At 36.9% G+C, this 15,523-nt stretch overlaps 1 protein-coding gene across 1 annotated transcript in view; it reads right to left on the bottom strand.

Moving 5' to 3' along the window:
* EPHX4 (epoxide hydrolase 4) overlaps nt 1-15,523 on the bottom strand; it is a 45,523-nt gene that overhangs the window by 1,057 nt on the left and 28,943 nt on the right. Inside the window, exon 6 of the mRNA XM_037045531.1 lies at nt 13,480-13,628. Coding sequence (XP_036901426.1) covers nt 13,480-13,628 — 149 coding nt within the window. The remainder of the gene's footprint in view (nt 1-13,479; nt 13,629-15,523) is intronic.

Genomic DNA, 15,523 nt, shown 5'->3' with positions numbered 1-15,523 from the left:
CCATATGATATATACAATGCAATAAATATACATGATATACATATGCAAATTTCATATTAAATTGTAACTTTAAAACATTCTCATTTCAAAAAGTTTTTCAAAAATAACTGTAATATGGCATAATAAGTCATAAACAACTTGACTCTTCTCTTATAATTGAATATTTAGATCACCCTGTTGTTTTAAGTGATAATATCATGAGCCTTCTATGGACAAATCTTTGTTGGCATTTTAGATCATTCCTTTGGGTAGCCCTGAGAGAGGAATTCCTGAAGGAATGAGTATACGTATTTTTAAAGCTTTGACACCTTCGGGTACACTATTTTTCAGAAAGGTGGGATGGTATTAATTACACTCCTATTGATAAGAAAAGAATGGACATCTAAGTAGGCATTCTCCAGCACTGACTCACATGTTCAATACTTATCAAAAGGTTTGACTCCTGGCTACTTGGGATTGCTAGATGCTGCTGGAATGTGCAGGACACCATATACATCCACCAAGGACTTACCTTTTGCCCACCCTGAATTTAACATGTTAATGACCCTGCTAGTGGTCATTATTTGGTTGTAATGCTCCTAAAAATTCTTTGTGAATGGCTAAACTGATAGAAAAATATATTCTATATTTAATTATTGATACATGAATTACTATAAAAACTTGCAAGCCACTTAAATTCTAAAACTCATAAAATGTTCAACGATAAAACATTTTTAATAATTGTTCACATACTTAACAATATCTGAGCATGTTATAATTGAATCAGTAAGATGAGAGTTTAAAAAGGCTATTAGTTAAAAAACAAAGAGAAACATAAATTCTTCACCAGATCAAATTGAAATGAAAAGGGAGGAGTTTCTAGAAAACTAAAAGAAAGACATATTCTCTGGTCCTGCGATTTCAAATTGCTAAATTTCCCATGAAATGTAAGTTACATGTAAAACAATGTATGTATATTTTGGTGGCTACAGTTAACACTGGTGTATTGCATGTTTGCAAGTTGCTAAGAGAGAAGGTCTTAAGAGTTCTCATTACAAGAAAACTAAATTTTATAACTGTGTATGGTGATTAATGTTAACTACTTACTGTGGTAATCATTTTGCAATGTATAGAAATATCAAATCATTTTGTTATATAACCAAAATTAATATAATGTTATATGTCAGTTATACTTCAATAAAAATAAATAATAAAATAAAGTAAAACATTAAATATTTTAATAGAGTAGCTTTTAATATGTTAAACTAAAGAACATACTGGGAAATATGATAAAAATTTTTGACTCATTGATCTTAGTAAGCATAAAACAATTTATGCTTACAATTTGAAAGACCTACAAAACTGTAACAAGTAGTAAATATTATTGCTATATATTGTTAATCATTTAACCTGTACAACATATTTTAACAGATTTCTTTCAAGTTAGTCTGAATTTAACATGTTACTCCTTCAAAGTCTGAGTAATCAGTTGATTTGTCAGTATTGTGGCAGTATTTTCCAGAGTGTTATATACTCTATCATTATTTTGTGTGTGGAAATATTTAATTATCTTGATTAAAAAGAAAATGTAGAAATAATAACACCCACCATTCAGCCCAAGAAATCAAACACTGAAAATATAATTACATCTTTCTGCTTATCTTTCCCTTAGGCTATTTCTTTTCTTCATCTCATCCTAAGGCAGTGGTTCTCAAAGCATGGTCACCAGACTAACACCAACAGCATCAACTGGAACCTTAACAAATGCCAGTTCTTGGGCCCCATCCCAGATCACTGAATCAGAAACTTAAAGGGTGGGGTCAAGCCATGCATGACTTAACACGTCCTCCAGGAGATCCTGATACTAGCCAGAGTGAGGGATCACTGCCTTAGGAGTAATGACTACATTGAATTTGGTTCTTAACAATCCCCATGAATGTTTTTGAACTTATATGTGTTAGGATATCTGTACCCCATTCCTCTGGTTCCTTAAGGAGAGATTTTCCATAAACCCTCCTGGATCTTTGTCCTACCCTTGATTGGTGAGTGACAGTTGCTGATTTGGGGTTCTGGGCTAGATGGCTCGATCTAATAATACATCCTCAGAGTAAGAGATTTAATTTCCCTCCTTCCCTTTCTACCTGACTGGTTGGAGGCAGTGACCTGAGAGGCAGGGGAAGTCTAGTTTGTTGCGCAAACTTTCCTACAGGCAAACCGCTCTAAAGTCTACACAGGCAGTAGGGAGTTAGGAAGACCTTTTCAGTTCTCATATTAAGCCATAGCCTTCAACCTATCCTTGGTCAGTAACGAAGGTGATATTTTGGTTTTCATCTATTAACTCATTTGATTTCTCAACTAGTTCTGAAATTGGGCGGGAAAAGAAGGTGCTATTTGTCAGATCCCCCAAATACAGTACATATATTTCTGTAAACAATATGTAGCAGTGTTTTGCATTTTTAAAACTTTATGACCTAGGATATTGCATATATCCTTCCACAGCTGGCTTTTGTGTCCCAGTGTTATATTTTTAAGATTTATCCATTGATGATACATGTAGTTCTTCATTTTCACTCTTTTGTGAAATTCCATCATATTATTGTACCACAATTGATCCATTTTCCAGTGAATGGGCATTTAAAATTTTCCAATTATTTTGATAATTCAAATAATATTGAACTCATTTCTGTACATGACCACTTGTATACATGTGGAAGAGTTGTTGTTATGTACGGGTATCTGTTTTTAAAATATATTTTCTAACTGTTGTTGGTTTATAAAATCATAATTTTTATATATTAAACTTATGTACATCAACTTTGTTGAACTATTTTTGTTTTAATATTTTTTTCTGTTGATTCTGTTTTTCTAGATATATAACCACATTATCTATGAAATATCATGGTTTTGTTTCTTCCTTTCTCAATACTTACACTTTTTCAGTTATTTTTTTTCTTTCTTGTCCTATGTGCTGGCTAAGACTCCCAATACTGTGGTGAACAGAAGCAGGTATAGCAGCCAAGACTTGATAGCAGCCAACTCTGTCATTACCATACACTCCCATGTATAATGTGCACCCACATTTTTGGCCCAAACTTTCAGGAAAAAATCTTTTGTTTTAATTTTTTAATTCAGTGTTTTATTTATTTATATTTAGAAACAGAACCAATGATCATATTCCAGGGCATTATTTTGCATATGGATATCATTATTGTTTTGTAGAATTACGCTTTTAATGCATAAGCACAAATAAAAGAATTAAAAACACTTGTGTAGATATGGAATTAGTACTATCCATGTATAACGTGCATCCTTATTTTTCCCTCAAAAATTTGGGCAAAAAACTGCACATTTTACACAGCAAAATACGGGTAGTCTTTATTTCTAAAGGGAATGCTTTTAGCGTGTTTCATCACACAGTAGGATATTTGCTACAGGTGTGTGGTGCACAGAAGTTCCCTTCTGCATTGTGGTCTGCATAATGGAACCACAAGATGATTAAAAGAAAGAGACTAATAGACACAGAGATGATCAAGTTTAATGGCAAGGGGAAAGGAAACTTACATAGATGGTTTTATAGAGCAGGAGATATGTTTTTCTATCAGAAAGAGGTAGGACTTCCCATATCCCCCACTTTCCAATGGAAATGCAGCTATGGACAATGCCCTAAAGTATTTTGCCCTTTTAATGGAATTTTTATTTTTTAATCTCCATTTTTCCTCTTGTTCTTGACTCCTAGAATAACTTTTTAATGTGCCTACCAGCTCTCCAGGAGCAAATAAGCAGTGCAAAACACCTTCAATACCTCATTTTTTTTTCTTGGACAATTGAGTAAAACTAAGGTCAATTTCCCAGAAATATCCCTTCAGGAGATTCAAGTTTACCTGGCCTGAGGTCTGCTCTTAAATCCTCTATTTCTAGATTTCTAAGAGTTGTTGCATGAGTGTGTGCTATATTTTATCAAATACTTTTCTATATTTAGATGGCCATATTTTCCACTCGTTAAATCTGTTAATGTGGTGAGTTGAATTAACCCTTTAATTTAAAACCTGGTGAATTAAATTATTGGCTATTTAATGCTAAATTTGGCTTAATTTAATACATGCTGAATTCAGTCTGAATTTATGGTATGGACCTGTGCTTATAATTTAATTTGACCGATAATTTTCCTGTTTTATACAATCCTTGTCTTGTTTTGGTATAAAAGTTATACCAGTCTTATAAAACTCAAGGCTATACTTTCTTTTTTAAAAAATATTTTATTTATTTATCTTTAGAGAGGAATGGAAGGAGAGAAGGAGAAACATCAATGTATGGTTGCCTCTCGTGCGCCCCCTGCTGGGAACTTGCCTGCAACCCAGGCATGTGCCCTGACTGGGAAGCCAACAGCAATCACGTGGTTTGCAGGCCTGCACTCAATCCACTGAGCTACACCAGCCAGGGCTATACTTTCTTTTTACAATGTCTGAAAGAGTTCTTTTAGGAATGAACTTTTCTGTGGTAGAACTTACCTGTTAAATGGTCAAGGCCTATCTGTGTTGCTGTGTATTTGTATGTGTATGTGTTTTTCTAGACAAATGGCTTTAAATTAATAAACCAATTTCTTTTTTTAATATATTTTATTGATTATGCTATTACAGTTGTCCCATTTCCCCCCTTCATTCCCCTTCACCCTGCACACCCCCTCCCACCCACATTCCACTTTAGTTCATGACCATGTATCATAAGTTCTTTAGTTTCTACATTTCCCACACTATTCTTGCCCTCCCCCTGTTTTCTCCCCACTGTCTATGCTACTTATTCTTGTTACCTTCTCCCCCCTTCTCCTCCTCCCACTCCCCTGTTGCTAACCCTCCATGTGTTCTTCATTTCTATAGTTCCGCTCCTGATCTAGCTGTCCTCTTGGTTTGCTTTTGTTTTAGGTGTAGTTGTTGATAACTGTGAGTTTGCTGTCCTTTCACTGTTCATATTTTTCATCTTCTTTTTCTTAGATAAGTCCCTTTAACATTTCATGTAGTAAGGGCTTGGTGATGATGAACTCCTTGAATTTGATCTTATCTGAGAAGCACTTTATCTGCCCTTCCATTCTAAATGAAAGCTTTGCTGGATAAAGCAATTTTGGATGTAGGTCTTTGGATTTCATGACTTGGAATACTTCTTTCCAGCCCCTTCTTGCCTGTAAGGTCTCTCTTGAGAGATCAGCTGATAGTCTGATGGGAACTCCTTTATAGGTGACTGTCCCCTTATGTTTTGCTGCTTCTAGAATTCTCTCCTTCATTTTAATCTTGGGCAATGTAATTATGATGTGCCTTGGTGTGTTCCTCTTTGGGTCCAAGTTCTTTGGGACTCTCTGAGCTTCCTGGACTTCCTGGAAGTCTATTTCCTTTGCCAGACTGGGGAAGTTCTCCTTTATTATTTGTTCAAGTAAGTTTCCCACTTGTTGGTCTTCCCTTTCCCCTTCTGGTACCCCTATAATTTGGATGTTGGAATGTTTAAAGATGTCCTGGAGGTTCTTGGACAGCAACCTGTCAGGTTTTTTAAATTCTTGTTTTTTTAAGCCTGTCGGGGTTTTTTAAAATTCTTGTTTCTTCATTCTTTTCTGTTTGATTGTTTCTTTTTTCCTTCTGGTCCACTACACTGATTTGAGTCCCAGTTTTCTTCCCATCACTATTGGTTCCCTGTGCATTTCCCTTCATTTCATTTAGTGTAGCCTTCATTTGTTCATCTAATTTGTGACCAAAATCAACAAGTTCTGTGAGCATCCTGATCACCAGTATTTTGAACTGTGCATCTGATAGGTTGGCTATCTCTTGGTTGCTTAAAAGTATTGGCTCCAGGGCTTTGTTTTGTCCTTCCGTTTGAGCCTTTTTGGTCAGGTCATGCCTGTTAGCTATGAGGGGCAGAGCCTTAGGTGTTCACCAGGGTGGGGCAAGCCAGTTGCTGGACTGTGATGCTGTATGTGGGGGCGGGGTAAGAGAGGGAACAATGGCGATTGTTCTGCTCTCTCTCGGATTCGGTCCCCTCCACCACTTCCCACAAGCAAATTGGGCCCTTCTGGTGCTGGTTCCCAGGTGGGTGGGCTTTTGTACATTCTAGGACCCTATGGGTCTCTCCAATGAACTCTACTTGAGGCTGGGAGTCTCTCCTGGCACCTCAACCCCCACAAGTGTTTTCAATCAGAGCTTTTAGGGTTTACTTCCCAGTACTGGGGCCCTGGGTTTCATGGTGTGTCTTGCTCCCCATTTTCTCCTCGTTTACCTGTGTGCAAATTTGTGTCCGTGGTCAACCAGCTGCCTTGCGCACCTCACTGGGTCTGCCTGTTGCCACCCTGTACTAGGGTCTGCCAGTCACCCATGCCCAGGACTGCCAACTACCACTTTTTCCTGCTGTGACCCCTCTCCACCACCTGCCGATTCTGCTCCTCTTACCGGCCTGGATGAATGGCTGTCAGACTTCCCTACATTTCTATTTTCTGTCAGATCTTGTTGTTTTTTTGTTTCTAAATTTTTGTTGTCCTTAATTTTGGTTGTATGAGGAGGCACAGTATGTCTACCTACGCCTCCGTCTTGGCCAGAAGTGTATGTAAACATTTCTGGTAAACAAATGGTAAAGAAACAAATTTCTTTAATGGCTATATTTATTCAGGTTTCCTAACTTTTCTTGAGTCACTTTTGGGTGTTATGTTTTTCTTAAAAACAGCTCATTTTATCAAAGTTCTCAAATTTGTTAACTTTAATTTTATATTTTAATGTCTGGTATGTTTGTAGTTATGCTTAGTTTATACCTCCTAATATTGTTTATTTGTGCCATTTTTTTACCAATATTGCCAAAAACTTATCTGTGTTAATAGTATTCAAAGAACCTGTTTTTGGCTTTTTTGGTTTTTCTGTACTGTATTTTTATTTTTAATTGTATTAACTTCTGCTTTTTATCAAATTTAAATTATTTCTTTCTAATTTATTTTGTTTATATGTTGCTTTTCTATCTTCTTGAATTAGACTCTTAGCTCACTAATTCCAGGACATAATGTATATGATATTGATCCTTTATTATAGGTTAAGATTTGCTTTGTAGTTCAGTATTTAATCAATCTTTGTAAACATCTGTATGTCCTTAAATATACTGAATATGTTCCAATTGTTGGACACAGGACTCTAGAATTGTTCATCAGATCAAAGGTCTGATTGAGTTGTTCAAATTTTCTATATCCTTATTACCTTTTTTCTGTTTGATTAATTCAGTGAGAGGTAGATTAGAATATCCAATAGTAATTGTGGATTTTTATTTTCCTTGTAGGTCTATCAGTGTTTGCTTTATTATTTGATGCTTTGTCATATGTTTACACTTATTCATCTTTTTTGAAGGCTAGGTCCTGTTGCTAATCCAATTCCTAGTTCATTTTGGCTCCTTAGCTTCCAATTCTGAAAATTCTTTGATGAGGCTCTAGTTCTAGGGAGCCTTAGTGTGATAAATAAAGATGTTTTTCACATCTGAATATAATATAATATGCTTTATTTGTAATTGTCATATATTGTAGAACCATGTTTTAAATGATGTATTTGATTTAGATTATCCTACATAAAGAATGGTTGGAGGGAGTCGGTTGAACTTGGAGAAAGTCTGATATTACCTTCACCCAGCTAGATTTAACTTATAACAATCTAGGCAAAAACTGTCTTTGCCTTTATATAAAATTGTGAGTTTTGACCTTCACAGGCCTGCTTTTCCCCCTTTCTCCATGCTAATTAACAGGATTCTAGAGCTTACTCTTGGGAATGCAGGTTCTCCTAATGAACAAATTGTCAGTAAAAAACCTTAGCAAGATGAAAATAATTTCCCTCCTTCCTGGGAGCTGCTTAATACTGTTTTGCATTGCTCAGCTAGCTGTGGTAAAGGGATAAACTGAGAACATTTTAAAACTATCATTTCTGTCTCCTGTCCAAATTTAGGCTTACATAAAAATGTGTCATTCTATTTTCTTTCATAGTTGTCTTTACAAATGTTATTGGTTAACAACAACAACAAAAAAGCATAACATGGACTTCAGACAGTGTTCCTATAGCCTATAAAATGTCACTATCTATAGACACAGACATAGATATAGACACAGACATGGACATAGAGATAGCTATATAGATACAGGTATAGGTATGGACACAGACATAGATATATATAGACACAGACATAGACATAGAAATAGCTATATAGATACAGATGTAGGTATAGACACAGACATAGATATATATAGACACAGACATAGACACAGATAGATACAGATGTAGATATAGACATAGATATACAAGTCTTATTGTTCGTCAAAAAGGAAAGTTTGGATTTTCCTTTTCTCCCCTCATATAATCTCATGACTCCCCTTGGATTCTGTATTCAAAGAGTTTGAAAGATTTTGTTTTATTTAAAATAGCAAGTGCTATTTTTTCCATACACTTACTTTCAACTTTGTGTGCCCTTATGCTTTAATTGTGACTAAATACAAATGCTATTTTCTGTATTTTAACTGGCAAATTTAATACATTAATATTTATTAAGCATACTGATATTGAAATCATTATTGTCATCTAATTTGTGCTTTCTATTTACCCGACTTTGATTCCTTCTTCTCCTTTCTTGTTTTTTTTAATTGATAGTTTTCTTGTCCCCTTCTACTAGTTTGAAAATAATATATTCTATTACTTTATTTTTGTCAGAAAAAAATTATTAGTATATATATGGTATATATGAATGAATTCTAATTATCTATGTACCTATAATTCTATCTTTCATGTCAAATATAACCTTTTATATTTTTCACTTCTTTATCTCTCTAAGCTACATTTTAGGTAATTTTTTTGGAAAATCTATCTTCCAACTCATAATTCTGTTTAGTTTGTCTGATCTGCTATTTAACTCGCTTATGGAATTTTAGATTTCAGTAACTGTATTTTTCATTTCTAGACGTTCTTTTGATCATTTTCCAGATCTTTCTGGTTTGTCTTGATATTATCTTATTTTTTCTCATATTTTTTATTCTCTCATGTATTTAATGATTCAGACATGCTTTATAGTCTGTTAGTTCTATTGTTTGAAATTTGTAGGAGTCTGCTGCAATTAGATTCTGACTCATTAGTGGTGTGCTGGTATCTTGGGTAATTTGGATTATGAACTAATCGTCTCCAGGGAACTTTATCTCTGGGAACAGGGGGAGTCTGAGTTGAGATGTATCTTTCAAAAAGGCTTTTTGCTTGCTTGTTTGTTTCTGCCAGGCTTCCTACAGAACATTACTAACCTAAGACTATTTGTTAAAATATATATTTCCCCAAGAATTCCAATATTCTGGAGGTAGCATAAATTCAATCTCCTTTTTAAGGCAGGCTGTAGTTCCCAATTCTCAAGGGATATTTCTCCTATCTGGAGTCCAAACCCAAACAGACAAGCCTCCATGTCTTACTTTTCCCTCCATACTTTTTCCCTTGATAATATCTTCTGAAATGAAAGCTTGAGTTGTCTCTGTCAGTGATTCCAAGATTTTACGTATCTCAGATTCTCTCCTGAGTTCTAGACCTTAGCAACCAACAACCTACTTCAATATCTAAGGTACCACCTCAAATTCAACTAGTTTTTTAAAAAGTATATTTTATTGATTATGTTAATACAGTTGTCCCATTTCCCCCCTTCATTTCCTTCCACCCTGCACACCCTCTCCCTCCCACATTCCCCCCTTTAGTTGTCATGTGTCATAAATTCTTTAGCTTCTACATTTCCCATACTATTCTTGCCCTCCCCCTATTTTCTCCCCACTGTCTATGCTACTTATTCTCTGTACCTTCTCCCACTGCCCTGTTGCTAACCTTCCATGTGATCTCCATTTCTGTGGCTCTGCTCCTGTTTTAGGTGTCTGCTTAGTTTGCTTTTGTTTTAGGTGTGGTGGTTAATAACTGTGAGTTTGCTGTCCTTTCACTGTTCATATTTTTTACCTTCTTTTTCTTAGATAAGTCCCTTTAACATTTCATATAATAAGGGCTTGGTGATGATGAACTCCTTGAACTTGACCTTATCTGAGAAGCACTTTATCTGCCCTTCCATTCTAAATGAAAGCTTTGCTGGATAGAGCAATCTTGGATGTAGGTCCTTGCCTTTCATGACTTAGAATACATCTTTCCAGCCCCTTCTTGCCTGTAAGGTCTCATTTGAGAAATCTGCTGACAGTCTAATGGGAAGTCCTTTGTAGGTGACTGTCCCCTTATTTTGTGCTGCTTCTAGAATTCTCTCCTTCATTTTAATCTTGGGTAATGTAATTATGATGTGCCTTGGTGTGTTCCTCTTTGGGTCCAAGTTCTTTGGGACTCTCTGAGCTTCCTGGACTTCCTGGAAGTCTATTTCCTTTGCCAGACGGGGGAAGTTCTCCTTTATTATTTGTTCAAATACGTTTTCCACTTGTGGCTGTTTCTTTCCCCCTTCTGGTACCCCTATAATTTGGATGTTGAAACGTTTAAAGATGTCCTGGAGGTTCCTAAGCCTCTCCTCATTTTTTGAATTCTTATTTCTTCATTTTGTTCTGGTTGAATGTTTCTTTCTTCCTTCTGGTCCACTCCATTGATTTGAGTCCCAGTTTTCTTCCCATCACTATTGGTTCCCTGTGCATTTCCCTTCATTTCACTTAGTTTAGCCTTCATTTGTTCCTCTAATTTGTGACTAAAATCAACCAGTTCTGTGAGCATCCTGATCACCAGTGTTTTGAACTGTGCATTTGAACTGGCTTTCTCTTTGTCGCTTAGAAGTATTGGCTCTGGGGCTTTGAGCTGTTCTTCTGCTTGAGCCATAATGGTTTGGTCTGTTCGCATCTATTACATGTGAGGGGCAGAGCCTTAGGTGTTTACCAGGGCAGGGCAACCCAAGTCGCTGGGTTGTGACGCTGTATATGGGAGCAGGGTCCGAGGGGGGAAAAAATGGTGCTTTACTCTGCTCTCTGTTGTACCTCAGTCCCTTCCATCACTTCCCCCAAGCAAACCGGGCCTTTCTGGTGCTGACTCCCGTGTAGGTGGGCTTGTGTGCATTATAGGACCCTGTGGGTCTCTCCAACAAACTCTTCTGTGAGGGTGGGAGTCTCTCCCTGTGCCTCAGCCCCCAGAAGTGTTTTCAATCGGTGTTCTGAGGCTTTATTTCTTGGCACTAGGACCCTGGGTTGTGCGATCTGTCTCCCTCCCCAGTTACCTGCGTGCAAATATGGGACTGCTGCCCGGCCAGCCAGCCACCTTGCTGGGTCTGCCCATTGCCACCCCACGCCCGGGGTCTGCCAGCTGCTGCCTGGGTTCCCAGGGTTTGCCTGGTGCCACCTTGTGCACCTGGGGTGCCTTGTACACCTGGTGTCACTACTTCCAGTGCCGTGACCCCTCTTTGCTCAGCTGCCTGACTCTGCCCTGCCTACCAGTCTGGATGAATGTGTCTATTTTAACTCCTTGGTTGCCAGACTTCCATACAGTTCAATTTTCTTTCAGTTTTGGTTGTTACTTTGTTTCTTTGAATTGTTGTTGTCCTTATTTTGGTTGTTGGAGGAGGCACAGTGTGTCTACCTATACCTCTATCTTGGCTGGATGTCAAATTAAACTAGTTTGAGACCATTAAAATTCATGACCTTCCCCTCAAAAGTAGTTCCCTTCTAGTAAATTTCAGTGAATGGTGTGACTACTCATAGAGTTGTTTGTTCCACAAATCAGGAGCCATTCTTGACATCTCTCTTCTCATTGCCTGACCAACCTATCATCAACCCCTATCAATTTTACCTCTTAAATATCTCTTAAATCTACCCATTCTCCCCATCTTCACTGCTTTCAGACTAGTTTAAGCTGACATTATCTTTACCCTGTAGGTTTCCCACATTCATTCCTCTGGTACATTCTCCACAATGAGTGAATTTAATCAAGTACCAATTGAATCATTTCTCTTTGCTGCTAGAAACTTTCATTCACTGGGTTTACATTCTTGGCTCTTAAGTCTTTAATATGGTCTTCTTGGCTTTGTGAGACCAAAGGTACCTTCCTCTCAGAGCCAGACTCATGCTATTCTCTTCTTCCTACTCTCATTTTCTATACTCCAGCCACACTGGTCCTCATTGTGTTACTTAAAACCATAGCCCTCTGTCTTCCTACACAGCTCTGGTACAAGCTGTTTCCTTTTTCTGGAATGCCAATTCCCTTACCCAAAACTTGGTCTAATCAACTCTTAACTCATCCTTTATTTCTTTGTTTAAACATCATTTCTTCAGTTTTTATCCCTTCTTTTAAAGTCTTTATGTTAGTTCATAATTGTATATTCATTACTGTGAATGTTTGCTTGATGTCTGTTTCCCCCACTATTTTCTGAGATCAGGGACCTTGTCTAGTTCTGTTCAGCACTATACTATGAGTTCTGGCATGGCCATAACACAAAGAGTGTTTAGTCAGTATTTCTTGAATGAATAAATGATCATTAAAAGTATCATTAAAATATACATCTATTCCAATAATTTCAAAGGAGAGAAGAAGGGAACAGAATTATGGACAAAACTAGTGACAACTATATTGGGATCCATTACATTATTCTCTCTACTTTTCCATATGTTTGAAATTTTCTATAAAAAGATTATTCAACTTACTAAATCAAAATACTTAATTTGAGTTTGATAAGTGGTGAATTTAATATTAAAAATACAATATTGGCTCTTTAGAAAATGTGTTGGGAACTACCCTGCCTGGTTTCAGAAACTGTAACTCCCCAGGGCTAAGGCTGAGTAAAAGACCTTGGGACCATAAGCCACTAAGAAAACAAAGCTTATCTTCTTTGTGGGGGCACCACCTCTGCCTACTTTACTTCATCCTGCTTTGCTCCAGGGGGATGACTGGTTAGCCAGTGTTGGGGGGGTTATAGAAAAAGAAGATGATGGACCCTCACCCCTCAGCTTTGACATAGCCTGAGTCTTCATTCTGTCTGCAAGACGTCTCCTAATCTCTTGGCTGCCTTACTTCCCCTGCCTGACATATGCCTGAAACAATGCTGAAGGTGAGTGTGGCCCTGTGCTGAAAAGGGCAAGTTCCCTAGAGTGATCAGGCCTAAGAAAGAATGCATAAAATCCTATGAAACCTACTTTGCTAATACTCTCAATTTAAATGATAAGGGTCCAAGCATGAAGTGAGTTTGTTCCCCAAAGTTTTATGGCCCTTTAACTATCTGACCCTGACTCAGAATAAGCCCTCAGAGTTCTTTGAAAGTTATCTATTGTTTAATCATTTCTGCCTGACAATGACTGATGAGCTTTATGTATACACTCTCCATTCCTTTGCAAATTAAACCAAATAAGAGCCCATTAAGGAACAGGTTCCTGGACCTTCTACTTTGAGAGACTGGTCACCTTTCCTCCCTAGCAGATCATGTCTTGGTAGACTTCTCATCCATGGCAGCTGGAGGGCCCTGTGGGCAGAGACCTCCCACAGAAATAAATATTTTATTTAACTAGGAAGAAATTATACTGACCTGAAGATATTTCGGTAATGGTTAATTGGACCATTTAATGCTCCAGGCTGGGAGAATACGTAAATATGAGCTTCAAGATCCTCTGTTGTTAATCGAAGTCCTTTTCTTCCAATGCCAGTGTTATGACTGGTAAACAGGCGTTTCAAAGCCTAATATAAGTGAAAGAGAATAATTAAAGCTTGTTTGTTACCTAATGATACACTAAATCTTTGGCTTTTGAAAGAGAATGATGGTCAATGTGCATTGACAACTCCTCATTCCTGCTCAATAGAGGTCAGAGACCTTGTTTACAAACACATTTTATAGATTTCCGCTTTACTGGCTTTACTTCTCATGTTCCCTTCTAATACCCCATGCACATTTCACCTTTATGAAAAGTGTCCTGTCTTCTTGGTGCCCATTCACATTCTTTTTTTTTCCTTTTTTCTTTTTTTTTTAAGATTTTATTTATTTATCTTTGGAGGGGAAGGAGAGAGGGAGAGAAACATCAATGTATGGTTGCCTTTCATGCATCCCCTGCTGGGAGTTGGCCTGCAGGGAACTGGCCCATTCACATTCTACAAGGCCAACCTCAACTACTATCCCAACCCCAAAGTCTTCTTCAGCACTCCAGCTAACAGTGGTTCACCCATTTACTGACAACCAGTTCTCCCTGCAAAGTTGTGTGGAGATCACCACCCAGAGTGACAAACACATTTTACATCCTGATCCAGGTCATACTTTTACATATATATTTCTGAAACAAAGTTTTGAAGAAGTATTTCTTACCCTTATTATACTGAGCACTCCTATTTTCAATTCAATTTTGTTCTACCTTATTTTTAAAAATTCAAACTGCAAGCCACTAAATTAATTTCATGACTCACTAATGGCTTCCCCACCCACAACTTGAAAAACACTGCTCTATACCAGCATTTCTCAAAGTATGGATCTAAGCCACCTGCATCAGAATTATTGGGATTCTTTTTCAAAATGCAGATCCCTTAACCCAAAACACACTTACAAAAATATGAAATGACATATGTATGAGGTGATTAACTGTAATAGTGTTTGTAGTAAGAAAAGATTGCAAATAAATCAAATGTCCATCAATGGGAGATTAGTTGAATGAACTATGGTTTAGCCACACAGTGGTGTATTATGTGTTCTTAGTACTTCAAAAAAAGTTAAAGATAATCTATATGCTGAAATGAAGTGATCTCCAGAAAATATTAAGAGGAAAGAAAACAAGAGTGGAAAACAGTGTTTATAAGATATTACCTTTGTGTAATAAGAGGGAGATAAATATATATTTTAATATATAAATAATATATTAAAATTAATATAACAGTATATTATTGACTATAAATAAATAAGCCAATTAATATATTAATTATGTGTTGACAGTATATAAAAATACATATTAAAGATTTTACTTATTTTTAAAGAAGGGAAGAGAGGGAGAAAGAGAGGGAGAGAAACATCAATGTGTGGTTGCCTCTGAAGTGCCCCCTACTGGGCACCTGACCCCATAACCCAGGCGTTTGCCCTAGACTGATAATCGTATCCACAGAGCCACCCCAACCAGGGCATTTGCTTATATTTTAAAAAGAAAAAATAAAAAGATGAAACAACAACTAATTAAAATGTTTTTTTTGTGGGACAGGGAAAAAATAGAGAAGGCAGAGGAAACATATGTAAATGGACCTCTCTGAATGTACCTTGTTTTAGAGTTTTGACTTGAAACCATATCAATGTTTCACATAAAATCATAGAAGTTACATAAAAACACTGAAGTCATAAATTTGCTTTGGAAATATGAGTAAGAACTCACGATTATGTGTCCAACTTTGGTCCAATTAAAACATCTAGAAGCCATGAAAACCCAGTAAAATAATAATCACCTGGACACCCAGAGTGTGGCCTCTAAATACCCTTTTCTACTAAGAGGAACCAAAGTTCCTTTGCTAAATGATGTGGGGCAGAAAATAAAGGAGAAACCTAGGTCATTAAAGAAACAAGCTATCACTGACAAAAGGGCTTTCGTCAAAAGGACACAAGAGCC

Source organism: Sturnira hondurensis, unplaced genomic scaffold (assembly GCF_014824575.4).
Source record: "Sturnira hondurensis isolate 20B ecotype Veracruz unplaced genomic scaffold, ASM1482457v3 Scaffold0004322, whole genome shotgun sequence".
In the NCBI taxonomy this organism is placed as follows: domain Eukaryota; kingdom Metazoa; phylum Chordata; class Mammalia; order Chiroptera; family Phyllostomidae; genus Sturnira; species Sturnira hondurensis.
The sequence above is the reverse complement of the archived record's forward strand: the minus strand, read 5'-3'. Positions and strand labels throughout refer to the sequence as shown.